The 19,867-nt window shown below is 51.2% G+C and overlaps 1 protein-coding gene across 5 annotated transcripts in view; it reads left to right on the top strand.

The window, feature by feature from the left end:
- The first annotated feature begins 2,629 nt into the window (after nt 1–2,629).
- The window catches only part of MAPKBP1 (mitogen-activated protein kinase binding protein 1), a 103,917-nt gene continuing 86,679 nt past the window's right edge, over nt 2,630–19,867 (top strand). For 3 of the 5 annotated variants that reach the window (XM_056346161.1, XM_056346164.1, XM_056346163.1), the window contains exons 1-2: nt 2,631–2,905; nt 3,596–3,939. In XM_056346161.1, the coding sequence (XP_056202136.1) occupies nt 3,823–3,939 (117 nt within the window). In that variant the 5' untranslated portion in view covers nt 2,631–2,905; nt 3,596–3,822. Of the gene's footprint in view, nt 2,906–3,595; nt 3,940–19,867 lie in introns of all 5 variants that reach the window. The other 2 variants (XM_056346160.1, XM_056346159.1) reach the window with 2 other exon arrangements.

Raw genomic sequence — 19,867 nt, 5'->3', positions numbered from 1 at the left:
TAACGTTTTACTGTTGAACAGCAGAAATTTAAGAACTATCAACTTTCTCTTTTTTTTTTTTTTTTTTTCTCTCCCTGCACAGTGCCAGGGCCCAGTCCTTTACAGGCTGGTGCACATTTTTAACTTTACCATGCCCAGTGTGAGTATAGTTCCACTCGCTAGAACTGACAGTCTGGACAAAACTAAGCACACGTAAAACTTCATAGAAGAGCAATTTTATTTTTGCAGCAGCAGCTCTGGTTTCCTTCATGAATTTCTCCTCACCCTTAGCAACAGGGCACTGTTATTCAGCAACAGGACAATAGGGTCGGTAGGAACAGGCAACATTCACATTTTTCTTGAAGAATCCTTTCCTTATGTGCTACCTCTTGGGTTGCAGGCCATGTCTGGGGCTGAAAGCCAAGATACCTAAATGATTCTAGGATTCTATACTTATGTTCCTAGCTCCCATGGACTTCCATTACTTTTATTTTAAAAATAATTGCAAGGTTACCAGCTCTTGCAATTCTATTGTAAATTTCACAAAATTTGGTATCTTTTGGAAAGCCCCAGGTCCTGGAACCTCGTGACCTTTTGACATAGAAACAAGCATGGATTTCTCTATGGTACCTGTGTATCAAAGCTAAAAGCCTAACAAAAGTTAGAAACTGATATTTTAAATTTACTTCCTGCAGGTTACTATGACATGACTGAAGCTGATAAGAGGTTAGAAAGACATCCTGTGTTATGCCTCTGAGTGTTTTTATCAATACATGCAGGTTTCTGACCAGTTAAACCTTAACATCCCAGTCCTGCAAGCCCTTGTGCCTGACCGGAATCCCACTTTGAATACAAACAATCTTTTCTTGAAATTCAGGTGGTGCAGGTTCACACAGTCACAAGCCGTGATGGTGGCAGCGTGCTGGCCACAATGGGCACCATCAAGGGGAAGACCATAGCCCATGTGGATCATCTGTTGTGGGAAATCTCTGCCTGAACTTCAGCACACTTTCGTGGACTTTACTTTTGGAACAATCATCTCCGATTGCTGTGGGTACTCTGGGCTTGAATTAGTCACTGAAGATGGGACAGTCACCAAAGATGGGAAGGGGGGGTGGGCACCCACAATGGGAAATGGGGAGCGGGAAAGATGTTCTGAGGACAGATTCCAATAAATGGCAGAGCATGTGAAGGAAGGGGGTGCTAGCAGGACTTTCCCATCCTAAGAAGTGCTTATTTTCTTTCCCTGCCTGTAGGCCTTTGGTGTGGTATGTTTTGGTATGTTAGGCCAGTGTGGACACACACAGTCTCTTTGAACTCTTAGAGAGAGGGTTACATCCTAAATGTACGCCCTTTGATATCCATTCAGACTTGGTGGCCGGTGAAATCTGCCCCCCCGTCTCCTCTCACGTGGTTAGTAGCTGCCATGGCGTGGCAGGGCAGCTGCCTGTCCCCACTTGGGAAGCACAAGAACCAGCGCAGTGGCTTCTGAACTCTCCCGTGGGGAACAGGTGTTGGGCAGCTACAGAGCACAGCCTTCCTGCTGGCCTGCTGTACGTTTGCTGCTAGGCCCTCGCCTGCCAGGAGCCAGCACGCAAGCGTCCACATTTGTGACATCCCTGCATCTTGATGTGACAGTGGGCTGTCCGGCTCCCGGCAAAAACTTGGGAGAGCTGATGGAAGAAGGAGTTCCAGGACCTCCTGGAACAGGTGGGAACATCTGGAGTGCTACCAGGACACTGTACCAGGCTGTGGGGTCCCATGGTCATCCAGTAACACCCAGCTCAGCTGCCATGGGTTTGATTTTGCTGGCAGCCTCCACACTGGCTAGCTCTGTGACTGCTGTAGCCCCAGTAAAGGACACAGAGCATTAGATGTGCACCACCTGAGCCAGCCTACCCGGCAGTAAGGCGCTCACTCAACACTCTCACCTCTGTAGCAAAATGCAGGACCCACATCTTTCCTGAAGCACCCTCAGCACCATGGCCCTCAAGAAGGCCTGGAGACCCCACGGGTGCCATGGCAATGCTGTGTGCGGCAAGGCCAGCCCAGCTATCCCACAGCACACGGGCACGGGCTGACCCCGCTGTCCCCTCTCCCACCCGGGGTGGCAGGACAGCAGCCCCCCAGCCCCCCGCCCTGTCACTTCCCCGGGGGGGTCCCCTCAGCACTGGCAGGCTGTGACACCGAGCCAGAAATGGCTCCCCAGTGCGTGAGGCTGGCGGGGCGGTGCAGCACCCCCTGCCCCAGGCATGGGGACAGCGGCAGGGAGCACACAGCCCAGAGCCCCGAGGGTGGTGAGGGCCCTGAGGGGGGGGAGGCCCTGAGGGGAGGCGGGGGCACACGGCCCGAGGCCCTGAGGCGGGGGGGGGCGACCCTGAGGGGGGCGGGCACGGCGGGGCGCCTCACTGCGCCCCCTCGCCTTCCCGCGGGTCCGGCCCGTCTGCCGGCTGGGGGCCGCGCTCCCGGTGCCCCCTCAGAGCCCCGGTGCCCCCTCAAAGCCCCGGTGCCCCCTCAAAGCCCCAGTACCGCTGCGCGGCGCGATCCCTCCGCCGCATCCCTGCCCCGTGTCCCTCCGCCGCCCCCCCGCTCCGCGCCGCGGCCTGACCCGCGCGGGCCGCCGTAGCGCGGGCGGGCGGCCGCAGGGCTGCCGGGGGGGGGCGGCGGGGCGGGCGCTCGGCTCTGGGCCGCTGCGGCCGGCGCGGGGCTTGGCGGGCGGCTCGGCCCCCCGCGCCTGGCCGAGTCCTGAGGCTGCGGAGCCGCCCCCTCGCTGCCGCCGCCGCCGCCGCCGAGGGTACGGCCCCCGCCCCGCCCGCGGGGGCGGCCCGCGCCGCGGCCCCTCCTCGGGGGAGGCCGGCTGCATGGGCAGGCGCTGCGGGGCACCGTGGGCGCCGGCCTCGGCGGCGGAGCCGCTCCTGGGCGCCAGGTAGGAGAGGCTGAGCCGGCGGGTTCGGCGGGGGCTGGGGCTGGGGCGGGGGCGCCCCGCAGGCCGCAGCGGGAGGGGCTGGCGGCTGTGCCGATCGGACCTTCCGCTCCCCCTCCTCCCCCCTTTTTCGCCCGCTTCCCGCCGCCCCCGTTTGCAGCGGGGGCTTCCAGCCGGCCGGGCCGCGGGGGGGCGAGCCGGGGTCTGCGGCCGCGGGCGGCGTGCCGGGGGCGGGGGTGCCGTGCGGTCCGCCTGCCTCCTCGGGGCACCCGCTGCAGATGTGTGCTCCGAGCAGAGCCAGACCGTGAGTGGGGAACTCGCCGCGTTTGCTCTCGGTGGGCTTCCGCGGCTTGCCGTTCGGTCACCGAGCGCTGCGGGCCGCGAGGGCGCGGTGCGGTGCGGTGGGTGCCTGTGGGGCAGCGGTGGGGTTGGGTGCACCCACAGCCGCTCCCGTGGCACGAGGCTTTGCCTTTGTTGTGAGGCGATACTGAAGTGCAAAAGGTCTAAATTTTGGATCAGGGCATTGGTTTAGATGTGCTAATTGATACTTAAAGGATGATAGTTTTTGCGGAAGCCTCCGAGAATAAGTAATGTTGTGCCCACCAGTAAACTCTTGCCTTTGGCATTTCTTGGTGAAGAACGAGGCTAGAATTTATTGCAAATGCCGGATTGACTCACAGGGGCATCTTTCAGTTTAGGTTACTGCTGATTTGATCCTCTGGACTCTGCAAAAGGAAAGCCTGCCAGCCTCTGTTAATAGCTTTGTGGTGTAACAGGAGTGGAGCTCCCAAGCAGAATCGCTGAGAGATATGTGAACGCGTGTGAGCAAAGCTGAGCACGTTGGTATTCCTGCCTCAAACCTGGGCTCGTTCCCCAGGCACAGTTTGCCTGTGGGGTGAATACCCTCTTGGCACCTGAAGATGATGTCGGTCGAAGGGTCTACAATAACAAGTCGGATCAAAAACCTACTTCGCTCCCCTTCCATTAAGCTGAGGAGAAGCAAGCCTGGGAACAAGCGTGAAGATATAGGCAGCAAGGTGAGTGCCATGTGGTGCGGCTGGCATGCTTTAACTTTGTTGCCTAAGGTCCTGTCTGTGCAAACAATACTGCTGTGGGAGACCTGGTGTAACTGTAGAGTGATGCAGAGCAACTGATACATGACTGTAGTCTGTCTTTTAGTTGGGGTCTTTACTGCACTGTGGATCCTTGCTAAAGCCCAGATCCCCACTTCTGAGACACACTCTTTTCACTTGTGTGGTACGTACTGGGTCTGTATCAGAAAGTTTTTGGGATTTCATGCATTGTGGTGTGTGTTGTTATGGATGCCTGACAGGAGAAATAGAATTCTGCCTCTTCCTCCATGTTCCCAACTGCTAACCTCCATTACCAGCAGCTAATGAGACACAAGAGCCTGTTCATCTCTGTAAGCACTTGCTCTCAACCCTGCAAAAGAGTGTTCTGTGAGCATGTGGGGAAGGGTAGGAGGATCCAAAAGATGGAGGATGTGAGATATGTCTCGGAGGTGAGTGTTCAGATGGGGTCTGTGTTCCACAGGCCTGCTGGATGAGCTTTCCTCTGTGTTCCTCCTCCGTGTGCCTCAGCTCCGCTTCCCTTGGGGATGTCTTGTCTGGGGCGTCATTGCTTCTACCTGAAAAATCCATCATTCTTCTTGGTGGCGTGGAGAATTCCTGCCAGTCACTCACTGGGAATTGACTGGTGTCATGAGGAGAGGAGGATGACTTAACCCCAGCTGCAGGGAGAACAGGAGCTGGATGGCATTGCCTTGTGCTGACAGCAGGTGCCTCTGAGTCAGGGCTCCTCATTCTCCCCCTGCCACTGATTCACCTGTAAACCTGGGCAAACCACAGCCTTTGCATAGCTCGCTCTCCACATAAGTAGAAAGCTTAATCCCTCCCATCTTGTGAAGACTCACTAATAAATAAGAAATGCTTGTAATCCATGACTGGAAAGCACATTCATTTGTCTCAAAACAGTACTGCTTCAAAATTTCTCTCTCAGGGTGAAGAGTGTGATTAAAACTTCAGGGGAAATAAATGACACCTTACTTAAATGGCCTGTCCCCAGCCTGCAGTCCTCGTCTCAGAACTCTTGGTTCAGGTCAGAGTTTCCCTGAGATGGCTGTTTAATACCAAGGAACACAATATACTTCTTTTGTCAAGCAAGAGAAAAACCTGCTCGGCTTCCTCAAAGTTGTTAAGAGGAGGGTCCTTGGTGTTTGTGCATGACCTCGGTGTGTGCAATGTGTTGCATTTAATGCAGCCTGTGGACTGCCAGTGAAATGTACTTTGCAGCTGTTGCTGAGGAGCAGTTTGTTGATCTCTATTCTGCAGAGACCTCTGTTGAAAGAGCCAAAAGCCACCTGTACCACCATGTACTACAGCAGGCACTGGATTCTGGCTCTAGGAACGGGAGCTGAGGGCTGCACACTCCTTTTCAGAGCTGGGACCTACTGCTACGTATGCTGGCTGTTCCCTGATACCCGTTTCATTTTGTTTTGCTTTGACATGAGTTTTGGAGGAGCTCCGTTGTATCCTTTGTGCTGTCTTCCAGTGTGCAGCCAGGGCTGTCTGATCCCCTAGGGATATCGTGGATTCATTCGAACACCATCAAATTAGGGTTTGAGGGCTGGATTTTGTGTATCTTGTTAGTAAAAGCAGTTTATCAGTGAGATGCAAAGGAATCGATGGGGAGTTTGCTGGCAGAAGCAATTTGTCAGGATGAGGAGTTAGGTGCTGGTGCTGGTTTCCTAAAGCAATCTGCTCTGAATTTCCCTCAAGTGAGTTATGGCCTGCCTTCAGCGGGACAGCTGGAGCAGGCAAGGCAAAAAGGAGTGGGCCCCTTACCAAAGATCCAACATATGTTGGATGTCTGTGGAGATGTTCCCTCTGCTATGTGTGTGCTCCACTGCCTTCCAAGGTGAGAAGCAGCACTACTTTTCTAAAACAGCAGGAAACAGATCCTCTCAGTCTCCAATTTGTTGTGAGTGTAAATCCTTTGGAAATGAAGCTGAGCATCATACACATCGCTTTTGAAGGATCCTTGCTGACCTGCAGAGAGGGTTTTTTCAGGCTGCTTTGTCTCTTGGACTTTTTGAGAAATGACTGCTCCAAGAGATGCATGTGACTCTAGTCACATGAAATATGGAAGGGGCTATGAAGCTGATAGCTTTGGCTGGTCACCTATGCTGAATGCTGCTTGGTTGCATAGGATGGAGTAAGACTGCGGCGCTAAGTTAATGCCTGAAAGGTGATAGTGTGCTTTGTATGTGCAGATGTAGGTGAAGAGCAAGCCCTCAACAGCCCTGTGGTTCCTCTGAGTCCCTTGAGCTTTATTGCAACCAGCTGCTCAATTTAAGATGGACAAGTACCCTCAGTGGGACTGCCTCAGCTTCCAGTGCTGTGATTTTCTCCCCACGAGTGCAAAGTGTCCATGGTGTCCCTGCTCTTTCCTAAACAACCCTTTGGTGGTGTGAAGCCTGCCAGGCTGTCTCAGCGGTGAGGGACAGACCCCTTGGACAGTTTGTCATGCTGAAGAGAAGCCCTGTGAAAATTGGCTCCTTACAGCAAAGCAGACATGTAATGCCAGGCTGGATGTGGGCAGGCTGTGGGAGGCTGGCTCCGCAGACCTGTTTGTGCATTGCTCTGGAAGGGGGAGTGTGTGTAAGTAGAGATATTTTGCATGATGGCTGTGCAGGACTTGCAGTGTGTTACTTGGGAGCTGTACAAGAGAGAACTTGTTTTGTGACTTTTATTAGGACTTATTTCTTGCCTATACTTTAATGCCTGGTTTTACGGAACAGCTACAGGAGATCTCTACAGGAGTAAAACTAAGGAACCAATACATAATCATTGATACTTGAAAGAAATAATAAATAAAATAAGGGGAAGGAATGGGAGCTCTTTAAGTAAAGTTTGTTGGCAAGTTGGGTGTAGTGTTTTGTTTTCTTGCTGCTTTTTGGAAACAACTTATATTTTGTGGGAGTCCTGATTTTTGTTGCCGTCTGACTAACTCTGTTTAGACCTTTTCTGTTTTTGTCTTCTGATGTTTGTGGCTCAAATCCACTTTTTCTGTCCTCTCCAGATCTCTGGTTTTTGTGTTGAACAAATATAGACCCAGAGTACAGTGACTTCAGTCTAGACCTGTTGATTGTTGGGATTGTAATGTGTCTGTGTGGTGCCTGGAAGCTAAAATTTCCTCAGATAAGTTGGTTGGCCTGTGTTCAATTTCTAGATGATTACTAGCCCTACCAGAAACCCGGCCATGCATCTCGTCACCGTGCTTGTCATTCCAGTAGAGATGCAGGGTTAAAAACTGGGCACAGAGTGCCTTTAGGCAGCATCGATCACCCTGAATGAGTGGCACTAGCAGGACAGTGGGGAAGTTAAGGGTCAAGCTGTCTCCCATTGCTAAAATGTCCTGGTTGCTGTACTGCCCTGCAGCTTGGCTATGTAAATCTCTCTGCTTACAGAAGTAATGCACCTGAACAGGTACAGTTCCTGCAGGGACTGTTCATGTTCACAAGAGTACAGCTTAACAATATAAGCATCTTTTAAACTGATGTAGCTGTGCCTATTGTAGAGTGTACGTGTGGCGGGTATACTCAGTCAAACCAGATTATGAATATCAATGTAGAAACAAATTGCTACGAAGTCTGCTACAGGCTTTTCCCGAAGAAGGTAAGCTAGTGGGTCAAAAAAACCCAAACACAAAACCACACAGATTTGGAATTTGCTGCATATTTCTTTGATCTCTCTTGTTTTTTTTTTCTAAGCCAGAAATATTTCAAGTTGCCAAGTTGGAAAGAACGCTTCGACTAAAACCTGACATTCCCCAGCAGGAAGTCATTCGGCACGGGGACTGTTGTATTGTGGTCTCTCCCCTGCCAAGTGTCGTGCAAACATGTGCAGCTGGAGCGCCTGTTGCTGCTCCATGATGCTGGGTTGGACTGGGTGGCTCCACAAAACCTTTTTGAGAGCTTTTGTTCTGAAAATGAGCCCTGACTAAGTAGCTCCTAGTGGGACAGTGTTTCCTGTCGTCCTTTGGTGAGGCATGGTCTGTTCTTACTGCCAGCCTCTGGGCTCCCGTCAGCCTGATGGGAGCTTCCCCGTTAGGGCAGCAGAAACATGTACGCATACCTCTGTGTCCTGCCAGCGAGCAGACACAGATTTAAGAGGGAAGCGGATCCATGGAAGCTTGAGACCCCTCATGCCTTGCCCTGCCCCTTGTGTTCCTAATGCAGTTCTCCAGCTCCTCAATCCCTTGAGAAGCTGCAGGGCTCAGCTAGGACCACAAGCTGTCCTGGACACAGGAGAGTGGAGTAATGTTTCTGGCCTGGCTGTGGCTTCCTGCCCTCAGTACACAGGCCTTCTTGTTTGAAAATATTGTAGCTTCCAACTTGAATCAGTTTAGACCACTACTGGTCTTAACCAGATCAGCAGAGAACTGCTGAACCTGAACTGGAGCAGAACCAAAACCCACAAGTTTGATTCACTGATACAAACGCTTCAGAAATCATCACCTCTTATTAAATCATTTAAGGTGAAGTTGAGGCTTGTTGAGGAGTGGGATTCTTTGTAAGTCTTTGGGTACAACTTGGTCCTGCAGCAGCAGAACGTGCTGGGTTCCTCATGGGCAGAACTTCCCAGGGAGCTGGCTGTGGGGCTGAGCAGCCTGACTCTGTGGGTGAAGTAGAGAGCAGCCTGTCTGATGCTGTCATAAGCTTTTGTTTTGGCAGGATTTGGAAGGGTCTTTCACATAATGGTAGTGCTTTTGAGGAGCCGTTCAGGCAGTATTGCCCTTCTGCACTCCACTGGAGTCTGAGTGGTGCTCAGACCGCCAGCACTGGGACCAGCGCAGCCAGTGGCACAGCTGAGAGGATGCCTCTAGCCCTGGTCTGGCCTTCTGCTGCTGTGCCTGTTCTGCTTCAGCCTCCACGAATGCTGCTTGGCCCCAGCTGGTAGCTAGGGATCTCTCTCCCAGCTCTGCACCGCTCAGTCTGAACACACCCAATTGCTCCAGCAGCCTAGGGGCTGCTGTCCAGAGGCAGAGGGGATTTCCTGTCTGTGTCTGGTCAGGCTTATAACAGCGACCCTTAAAGCGGAGAACGGAGGCTGGTTAGCTTCTCCGCAGCCAGACCTGCATTTCGGTGGCGTGTCTGTATCTGTGGATTGTCAGTGGAACAACTGAGAGTCTCGTAGCTTAGGGGCTGAATCTTTCCCTGTGGGGCTGCTCTTGTCCCCTGTACCCCATCCTCAAATACACAGTGCTCAGGATGACCCTGTGTTCATTTCACACACAGATTTTCCTTGTTCCATTCTTTGCTATAAGAATGTTATGCCTTGACTTGAAATTACAGAGTGATCTGGCTAGCTCTCCTGGCCTGAGTTGGAGCCAAACATGAGTGTTGAACGTGACTTAGAGCCACAGGGCATATCAAAGCCAAAGCTTTTCTGCTGGAGGACTGTAACACCGATTGCTCTCAGTTCTTGAAGTATGGTGGATATAAAAGGATATAACAGTTTGACATGTTTGGTTTTGTAGCCTGCAACAGTATCCATGAGCCACTGTGATCCTTCTTGCCAATTTTGAGACAAGATTGCTGGAAAGATCCGCCCTTCTAACCACCCCTAAACAATGTGCTGTCTTTACTGTAAGAGGCACCAGGAAGACCTCTCCGTGACGGGGGGAGAGCGACAATGTGCTAACAGCTGGGGTGCAGTCAGCATAAATAACACAAACCAGGTCATTTGCCTGGTGGGTTTAAATGGGTCTTGCTTCCCTGGGTGCTCATATGCTCCTTACCTGGGTGGTCTTTTAGAGCTGCTGAGGCCTCGCCTTGCGTATTGTTCTTTACCTCCTTCAGATGAGCTGGGTATTCCGAGAAGGCACGTGGGACTTAGCTAACCTGGCTGGACAGACTCGTAAGCAGGTTTTACTCTGTTCCTGCTGTGCTGGATAAGCCGTACACATATAGACTGATGACCCCCTTTTGCTTGGTGGCTGTTGTTCTGCAGTGGGCTGTGAAGCATGTAGGGTTTCGCCAGAGACCTGGCTGGGATGGTAAAATGGCAGAGGTCAGGGCTGGTCAGAGATGTTGCAGGTGGTACATTTGCTGCTGGCTGGTCAGAGCTGTTGTTCGCTGTGGCGTATGGAGGTGTGGCGGAGAAAGGCATCCACGGACACAGTGGAAAGGGACATCCTCCAAAGTGTGCCATCTGTTTCGCTAGCTGTGTGCTTGGTACTACCTGTGGTGTATTGCCTCATTAGTTTCAGGAGGACAGAACAGTTGAAGTGATGGTTGGGAGTCCAGCCAGGTTGGGCCACTATCTGCTTTTGTATCATCAAGGGTCTGCAAGAGCCTGTGTATTATTTCATTCCCCTCTGTGTCTAGTGGAAAGCAACTGCAGGGCATCACCTCCGTTTCCAGCTGAGAAAGCGATGATCAGCATTTTGTTGGCCTGGTGAATCTGAGTAGATATTTTGGTTCCTGTTGATCAGGTCGTAGGGAGAAGTTGCTTGATTAGTCTTGGTACAGTTCTCTCTGTGAGAGTGAAAGCAAACAGCGTGCACTAGCTAGTCTTTGGCTTTTTTAAAAGGTCTCTTGTCTCACTGTCTGGGGCAGGGAGTGGCACTTACATGGCACTCAAACAGTGCTTAGCAGAATGGAGCCCTGGCATTAGTGCTGAGTGATCCCAGCTAAGGTCTAAATAATTAACTAGCACCAAGCCCAGTTTCAGTCACTTCAGGCTTCTTTTTATGTCTGATGTACCTGCCTCTGCAGAGCTGCAAGTCTCTGAGGGCTCCTGTACGTGCGTAGCAGGGTTGCGGGACGCTTTCTGTTCTGGTTTCCAGCTTCAGATGTGGGCTGGTCCCTGTGCCTGAAACCCTGCAGACTCTGCTGAGGCTGTGCCCACCGAAGGGTGGCTACTGCAATTCAGAGAAAACCTCCCACTATTTGCTTTCACCACAGTGGTGCTTAGCCTTGCCCTGAGCATGTTTGCATGTTGTGCAAGGAAAATATAGCTGAGGCCTGCGGCTGTTGTAACCAGCAGTGGATCTGTGCCATGTGATCTGTCTTCAAAAATATTGGCGCAAAGGTGAGTCACTGCTGGTATTCGTATGACCATAGACTGCAGGAGCACCCCATCACTACCTTCCTTTGGTGAGCGCTGGACGGACACATGACAAAGTAGACCCAGCCCAGAGGAGCTTCAGGCTTAAAAAAAAAAAGGTGCAGGGGGAACGGGATATGCTTTTCCTGTACAGACATGGCTCCAAACTCCTTCAGGAAGTCTGAGGCAGATGTAGAAATTGAATCCTGATCCTCTGAGGCCAAATCTTAGCCTTAGCCACAGAGCCCAGCCTCTTGCAGATTACCAGGGATGTTTCTCACCTTTCCCATGTGAGGACTGTGTGTTCATTTAGGATTATTTGCTTAAAAGTCCCAGACTGTTGTGCTGTTGTAAATGCTGACTTGGTTCCATTGTCACTAATGATTTCAGTAGCTTTGGTGATGATGACTTTCCAACAGGCTCAAGCAGATTAAGCACCATATGAATTAGAGCTGTGGAAACCCCAGTAAGCCTTGTAATTTTGCTAGTGTCCCAGGAGACCAGTACTGTTGTTAGTTACTGTGGGGAAACTGATTGAAAATAGTACTATAGAACAGCCTATGAACTGCTGGTGTATTCAGTGTTTCCAAGTCAATAGCAATAAAACCCAGTCCTGCTTGTTCTCCCAAATACAGTATTAAAACTCACGGCTGGTCAAGAAGGCTGATGTGATTTAACAACTAATAGGAGATCTCATACCTGGTGGAATTTGAACAATGGCATTCTTTCCTTACAGTGATGTTTAGGAGATGCAGAAATTAAAAAAACACTTCACATAGTTAGGCTGAAATTTCCCCCTCATGGATCCAGAGAGACTCCTTTCTCTGGAAGAAAGAAGGTTATTGGAGGTTGCATAGTGGTAGAGAGTCATAACACTAACAAATGGCTTGAGAGCAGGCAGACGGAGGAGTTTCTGAAAGGAGAAGGCAACTTTATGGCAGTGTCAGTGGATTGAGGGATACAGACTTGTAAAGCTCTTTGCTCCTGTTTTTCTTCCAAGTAGGCACTGTGAAAAAGTGTTGCCCATTCAGAAATCCTTCCTTATCGGCAGGCAGGCCCGGCACAGGGCAGTTGTTGTTTGAAGTGCCAGTCCTGAAGTGTTATCTGCGTCTCCTGTGCTCGACAGTGGTAGCCTCTGAGCTCTCCCAAGGGCTTTGAAATCAGTTACTCACCTCTGAGTAGCACATAAGGGGCTGCTTGCCTTTGAAGTCTTGTTTGTATTAGGGATGCTTTCATTTGAAGGGGGGGAAGCGCCATTGCTCAGGCCAGGACTTTGCACCAAAGGAACTTGAGTTCATTGCACAGTCCCTGATGCAGTCTAGATGCTGGAGTTGCTGAAACATCGAACAGGACTGAGGGTGCAAGGAGTGTGTGCAAGACCTGCCTCCTTTGTTGGTGGCAACCCTCGGTGCTCAGTGTTTCAGCCATGGCTGTACTGTGGGGCTGTGACCTGGACTGTAAGGGGATGGGGATGGTGTTGGAGGTATCCAGAGTGGGCATGAGTGTAGGGGTGTACTTGGCTAAGCACTTGCCTGTGTTTAGAAACAATTTGCAAGCTGAGCTTCCACGACAAGCTGTCTTCGTGGTGACACAGCGTCAAAAGAGTCTATTGAATGATCCTGTCCCTCAAAGAAACAGGCTATACCAGTAAAAGGACTTCTTTTTGCCAATTACATTGCATCAATATTAGCATCTTTTCTGCAAGAGCTTTGTCTGGGCTAAGAGTGATGTTTTTCACGCTCCTCACCAACGCTTCTGTGCTGCTGAAATGTGTAATGGTAGAGTGAACCTTGAGACAGAGCTGTGTATTTTTTTTTAAATGCTATTAATCGTTTTGGGTTCTGTGCTGTGTGCTGCAGACTGTCTCTGAGCCTTTTCCCCCTCAATGGAAACCAGACAGGATAGTTACCCACTTATTGCGAGGTGTCCCAGCATCCAGGGTTTTAGAACAGCTGCATAACTCCTTGCATTTGGCTTACCTCCCAGTTTTGAGCTAGATATAGTGGTCCCAAGCGCAGTTGTTTCAAACCTGCTTTGGGGTGTCATCCTTCTTGAGCAGCTGAGTCCAAAAGCATTGCTGACTGTAAACTGGAATGGATAAATCTGGGATCTGCTTCATTCGTTCAGTCCCTTCTTGTCCCAGCTCACCTGGTTTTCTTGCCTTGAATCACGGCCAGACAGGCTTCAGAAATGGTTCTGCGTCCCTTGCCCAACCGTGGGGGCTAGCTGGAGGGTGTTTGTCCAGCCTGTGCCTGAACCCTGCTGTAGGGAGTGGTTGCGGAGGGGAATGGGGATGGGATGACATAAACCGCTTTTAATGAAATGCATTAACAAGTATTTCTGATGAGCGTGCAGTGGGCCTCAGTGGAAGTAGTTGTTTTGAAAAGCCTGAGCTGCTTTTGAGGCTGGAATTGGGATTCTCTCGTGCACTGGGAGGATAATCGTCCTGATAATCCACGGCTTGTGTTGCATGTCTCTGCAGGCTTCCCGAGCTAAGCTGTTGAGATGTCTTTGACATGCAATCAGCGGCGTGAATAACTGGCGCTGGGGGAGGAGGGCGGGCAGGGTGCTCTGGGCTAGAGGCAGCTTGCCTCAGCTTCCTCGCTGCCACCTGCTTTGGCTGTGGTGATGGCCATAACGTCTGGAAGAGCGGGTCTCCTGCATCGCCGCTGTGGTGGGGGGCTGACAGAGGCTTGCTTCGCGAAGCTCTTGGCCAGCTTTCTGTAGCGGGGATGCAGATAAGCTTTTTGCTTTCCGAGACCTGTGATCCATACTTTGTGAACGGAGCCATCGGTGGGAGGCAGGGCAGAAGATGCAGTGCCTGGGCTGTCTCTGCGGTGCGTGGCAGCTGCTCCGGGCCCTCGAACGGCCATCTCTGCCCAGGAGGGCCCGAGAGCCAGCACCACCTTCCGCGAAGCCAGCGGGCTGCCTCGGCCTTCTGCCGGGCGGTAGGCTGGGGCGCAGCCGGCGAGCGGCGCAGCACCGGGGCTGCCGTTGCGCGGACCGGCCTGCCTGCGCGCTGCCAGCCTGGCGGTGGCCGGGCGCCTCCCGGCTGCTCCGTGCCCCGCGGCGGGCGGGCTTCGGCCGGGCGGGCTCCCTGCGCCGCGCCGCGGGGGGGGCGGGGCCTGCGCCCCCCGCCGCCGTGGACAGGCCGCCAGCCAGTGGGAGGCGGGGGGCGCTCTGGCCCCGCCCCCGGGCGTCTGGGCGCGCCGAGCGCGCGGCGCTGCCTCTGCCAGTGTCCGCGGCGGGGTGGGCTGCGGCTCCGCGCCCCCAGCGCGGCCCGGGCCCTGCGGCGTGCCCAGGAGGCCAGCAGCGCCCCGGCTGGTGTCCCACACGGCGTGGCCAGCGGGGCCGGGGCAGTGCCCGTCCCCCTGCGCTCGGCACGGGTGAGGCCGCCCCTCGAGCCCTGGGCTCAGCTCTGGGCCCCTCACGGCCAGAGGGACACTGAGGGGCTGGAGCGTGTCCAGAGCCGGGCGGGGGCTGGGGGGGCTCAGCCTGGAGAGGAGGGGGCTGGGGGGGCCTGGTCGCTCGCTGCAGCTGCCTGACAGGGGCTGTGGGCAGGGGGGGTCGGTCTCTGCTCCCACGGAACAAGCGACAGGACAAGGGGACACGGCCTCCAGCTGCCGCAGGGGAGGTTCAGGTTGGATGTAGATCGGGTGTTTGGAACAACTGCCTCACTGAGGGGGTGCTCAGGCATGGGACAGGCTGCCCAGGGAAGTGTTCGAATCACCATCCCAGAAGTGTTTAACAACACACAGGCGGTGCTTAGGGACCCGGTTTAGCGGCGGGCTTGGCACGGCTGCGGTAATGGTTGGACTTGATGATTTTAAAGGGCTTTCCAACCTCAGTGATTCTAATTTAAACAGGTTTTGGAAAAAACCAGACAAACCAAGTTCTAGTCTAGACAAACCCTATATAATATGCTGAGTGTGCGTTGTCTCCAGGCAGCGCCCGGCCCCTCGGCGGGGCTGCGGTGCCCCAGGCCGCGGGTGGCCAGCGGGGCTGGCCGAGCGAGCGCTCCGGGCTGCCTGGGCAGCGGCACCGTCCCCTGCGGCAGAGGATGCGGTCGCACGGATGCAGGGGGCAGCTTCCAGCGCTTTGTCTCTGCCAAGGAAACTGAATTGCCCCGTTAGATCCACTTCAGTTTGTGGAAATCTGTCTCTTTTTTTTTAAAGAAAAGTGGTTTACAGGGCACCTGGGGAGCTCGGGTTACCACGGGTGAAGTACTGCTCGCTGTGGAGAGCCCTGTGATGTTCCAGCAGGAAGAGGAGAGTGCTTGCTGCGATAAGGCATTTAGTTTTGCTGTCAGTGCTTTCCAGAGGTTTAAAAACAATTGGGAACAGTCATCACCTATTGCTTAAAGGTTCGTTGGCAAGCAACAGAAACGCTTTCTGCGGGTAGCTTTTTCTGGCACTTAGGGCCTGTGTCACTGGGAGGAGCAGCCCGGCTCCCCTTAGCCAGCAGCCCCGGCTGGGGAGGTGGCGGTGTAAGGAACACTAACTGCAGGCAGAGCGGAGCTGGCGTTCCTGCCCTGGGCTGCGGGGCAGGGAGCCGTGGGCCTGGAGCACATTTGTGTAGCATTTGGGATTACTTGAGTTGGGGAGCTCTCGTGCTGAGGACGTGGCAGAACTGTAAATCATCAGCGATCTGTGTAAGCTGCGGAAGCAGTTGGGGCATAAGGAAGGGCTTAGAAGCAAAATCCATTATAAAATGCCAAAGTGGGTGATTTCCTGTGCTGGGGAGGGGGGTCTTGTCTCTGGGCAGCAGAGGGAACGCTGCCTACCTGTTGTGGCCATCCCTCTGGAAGAGGGATTTACTTCCAGGTCTGCCACCTGGTTTCTGTCCCATGTCCTGCCCTCCCACTCTCCACTGTGATTTAATGTGGATGCTTTTCTCAGATCCTCAGAAAGGAAACTGCTGTAAACAGCTGCCAAGCAGGATTTTGCATTGTAGAGCATACTTAAATGCTGGGGCCTGGTTGCATGATGGTGTGAGTATGTTTCTATTTTTCTGCTTGAGTGTATTTAATAGGAAGAACATATTCAATTCTGGTGGAGCGTATGTTACTTTTCTTAGTGTGCCTGCTAATACAGTAACGTACAGCCCACCCTTTTCCCCTGCCTATAAGGTCCCACTGGTATTGTGTTACAGCTGTTACGTACACAAAGTCTTGCACAAGGCTTCGTGTAACATTTTTACAGTCATGATGACCTTGAAGGGTTTGAAAGAAAACAATGCAAACGCTGGTGACATTCCTGTGGATACAAGCATGTGCTTAATTTTGTGTGAGGTAGTATGAGTGTGAGTAGTTCCATTTCACCCAGTGGGCGTAAAGATAAGTGCCTCTGTGGCTGATTGCAAGATCAGACTCTATGTATGATGATTCATTTCATACACATAACTGTATGTGTGTGCATCCCTGATATCTATATCATGCAGGTGTCTTCATCATGTTGTTTTGACCAGCTGCACTTTGTCCATTAATCCATATTCCCTGGCCATGTGGGTTACCAGTCCTGAGAAGCCCAGAACAGAGACTGTTTCTCTTTCCCTGCTTCCCATCCACCAAATAAACAATTAACCAGAAAAATTCCATTCTTCTTTTGTACCTCCATCATCTATCCCAAAATATGTACTTGGTTTCCCCTTTTCTCCCCAGTTAGAGGCTCCTTGGCAGAGCCTCTTCTGATCCAAGCAAGATGCTGACCTGACGTGTTCAGGAAGGGCAGTTTTATCCCTGAAGTTACAAACAGGTTTACGCAAGGATAAAGCTAGGTTATTTAACCTCCAGGACAAGAGACGCCTGTCTCTGCGGAGGCCTGAGATGGTGGTCATTAACTTTTCCACATCACATAACCAAAGATGCTGGTGCCTTTATAGATACTTCTGAAGTGTTGATTATGCTTTGCTCCTCTTTAAAGTCCAGTCCCATTGGATTCAGAAATAAGAAAAGGCAAGATATATATGTATTTTTTCTTAGAACATGTTAATATTTAGCTGTTCCAAAGAAAAATGTGATGCAAGGTTGTTTTAATGTAGTCTGGGAAGACTGGTGGAGCTGTCTTTGCAGCCCATGAGAGGGACAGTCTGGTGAAAGGCATGGTAATTATCAGCTGGTGGTTGTCTACATGTGGTAGCAGAAGCATCCTCCTTTAGGAGAGGGAATATTGCAGACACCTGTCTCCCTGTGGGCTGCTGCCTGGGGTCTGGCTCACCTGGGGTCATGTTAAAACCTAAGTCTAGCAGTGGGATCAGTGTCCTGTGGGTTTAGAGCAGGTGCCTCTCTCCTCTATGTGCCACTGAAGTCCCTGCAGCCAGTACCAAGGGAAGTACATTTTGGATGTCGATCCGTGGCTCCTGCACCTTGCCCTTCTTGTTTCTTTTCAGTATGTGAGCTTAGGGTATTGGACTAAAGTCAGACTCGTTAAAACATGGTGGCACTACTGATGTTTTCAGTACAAGCAGGGTTTGCAAATAGGACTATGCAAATCTGACTCTTCTGTTTGTCCAGCCTTTATGTTTATAAGATTATTTTAAAATGCAAGTGGATACTGGCAGATGCTTTATGTATTGCATGTCAGCCCTTATGCTGGCCCACACCCTGGTCACCTCTATGTGGTCTCTTAGCAGTCAGGCACTATATCTTGATGTGACAAGAGCTGGCTGTTAATTTAAAGCTATAAATCTGTTGGGGCTATAGTGGAAGTCTGTCAGTGCTGTGCAGGTGGCAAGTGGCTTGCTTAGCTTCTGGGTGGATGACTCTTTCTTTTTTTTTCCTAACGCGGCTTGTATTTCTGCAGTGGTAGAGCCTGTTCTGGTCACAGTGGAGCAGCAGTTAACAGCATTTATGGGACATTCTTTCCAATTGCTGTGGTCTAAACATATGTACACCAGCATTGAGTTACTTCTGCCTGGAAATAAGCCACAGAGCTATATATAAAATATGTTTGAACTGTTGCACTAATGTTGTTGGTATAAATAGGAGAAAGGGGTAGCACCAGGGCTTCCCTTCCTTAGAGCTGATTCAAGAAGACTTCCCAGTGCTCCACTTTCAGTGGAAAAGGCTGGGGAAGGTGGCTGAAAGCAACAGCAAAACTCCATATGCTTCAGGGAGGAGCATAAAGTGCAATGTACTTGGGTCTGGAGCATTGGCTTCCTGCTTGATTGTTGCTCAGCTCGTTTCTTTTCAATGGAACATCTGTCAGAGATCCCACAGGGTTCAGTTTGTAGCAACCTGGTCCCCCAAAGCCATGGAGTTCTGTCTGTGACAGTGTCTTGGGTTTTTGTGACTCCAAAACTGTTGCTGAGTTTTCTTGAACTCTTTCTGGCAGGCATTTCGGTGCTCAAGCTATTAGACAAGTAGTCCAGGTACTTCTAGTTGCCTTGGTCCTCGTGTTGTGACATCTTATAGGGAGCAGTATTTTGAAGTGACATCATTGTGTGGCTTCAAAGGTGCATTGGGATGCTGCTGTCATCTTTTGAACCATGTGAAGTGTCTATAGGACTTCTCCCAGGCAGTGCTTGGAAGCGAAACAACTGCAATTTCTGAGTACCTTTCTGGTTCTTTGTGTAAGATTGTTCAGTGCAAGTCTTTGCTTGGTCAGCTTGGCTGCTGTAGCAGATTGTGCCAAGTCCTGCAGGCCTTTCTGTCACTAATAGATTTTTATTTTTTTTTTTCCAAAAGAAATGTAGGAAGTGACCTCTACAGAAATAACAGAAAGTGCTGATAAGTGTTAGTCTTTGCTTGTGGCTGATGTTAATTCCATCTTTAAACTCTTAAGTGCTTGTTTGTCTTTGGCTAATTTGTAAACAGGTCCTTCCACAATCTTGTCTCCTGAGTGCTTCATTGCAGGTATCAACATGTGATGTTCTAAGGACGTAAGAGAGGCAAGGTCTGCAGATAGAAGTCTTTTCTTAAACAGACCGACACGATTAGAAGAGTGTCAAGATTGGGGACAGGTGGGAAGATTTTCAGGGTTCAGTGCTCCATGAACAATTCTCTACAGTAATTTCTTTCTGCTTTTTTTTTTTTTCACTCCAGATCATCAATTGCATTCTTACAACTCAGACAGGCAATGAGCTCCATTTCATCTGACAGTTCTTCCCTGGTCGGCGATGGGAATTGCAGCCTGACTTCACACAGGGGCCAGTGCCTGTGCGGGGGTGACAGTAAAGCTTGTGTCCAGTGGTTGCCGGTGTACCACAGCAAGGAGTGGACACAAACTGTGTAGAAGCTTTACAGCTGTCTTTTTGGTGGAGGGCATAAAATGCAATTTGAACAGGGTTAGCATAGTGGCTCAGTACAAGTAAGAGTCAACAGCGATGTTCTGACTCGTAAGCGTTGCTTTGCTGTGCAGTCTCGCTGCTTGCCTTTCAAGTGTTTGTCTGCCTCTTACATCCTTTGTTTAAACTGTAGAAATGTACTTAGGACTAGTAGTTCAGGTATTTCTGAACTACGTGTGTCACTCAAAGTTATTTCTTACCAAGACAGATTCTGCTAAATGCTTCAGAGTATGTGAATGTTTCTAAAATGAATGACCAGAAAGTCATGCGCTGGGAGCATTGACTCTTTGCTGAAGACTGGAGTTCTATACTCTCTTTTTTTATGTTCTATATTTTACAGCAGCAGTTTTTGCTAACAACTAACCATGTAAGAACAGACGTACTTTGTGAAGTGCTGAAGGAACAGGAGCTGGTTCTGTGCCTGGACCTAGGGCTTTCTGGATTTCTAAACAAGGGCAGTAAAGACATGGTGGTTGTGGTTTGCTTTTTGGAAGTGTGGCAGGAGCTAGTTGGTGACAAAAACAAAGGGGGTTTTAAGCCTGTGGATAAA

This window comes from Falco biarmicus, chromosome 7 (assembly GCF_023638135.1).
Source record: "Falco biarmicus isolate bFalBia1 chromosome 7, bFalBia1.pri, whole genome shotgun sequence".
In the NCBI taxonomy this organism is placed as follows: Eukaryota; Metazoa; Chordata; class Aves; order Falconiformes; family Falconidae; genus Falco; species Falco biarmicus.
Note: the sequence above shows the minus strand (reverse complement) of the source record. Positions and strands in the feature narration are given on the sequence as shown.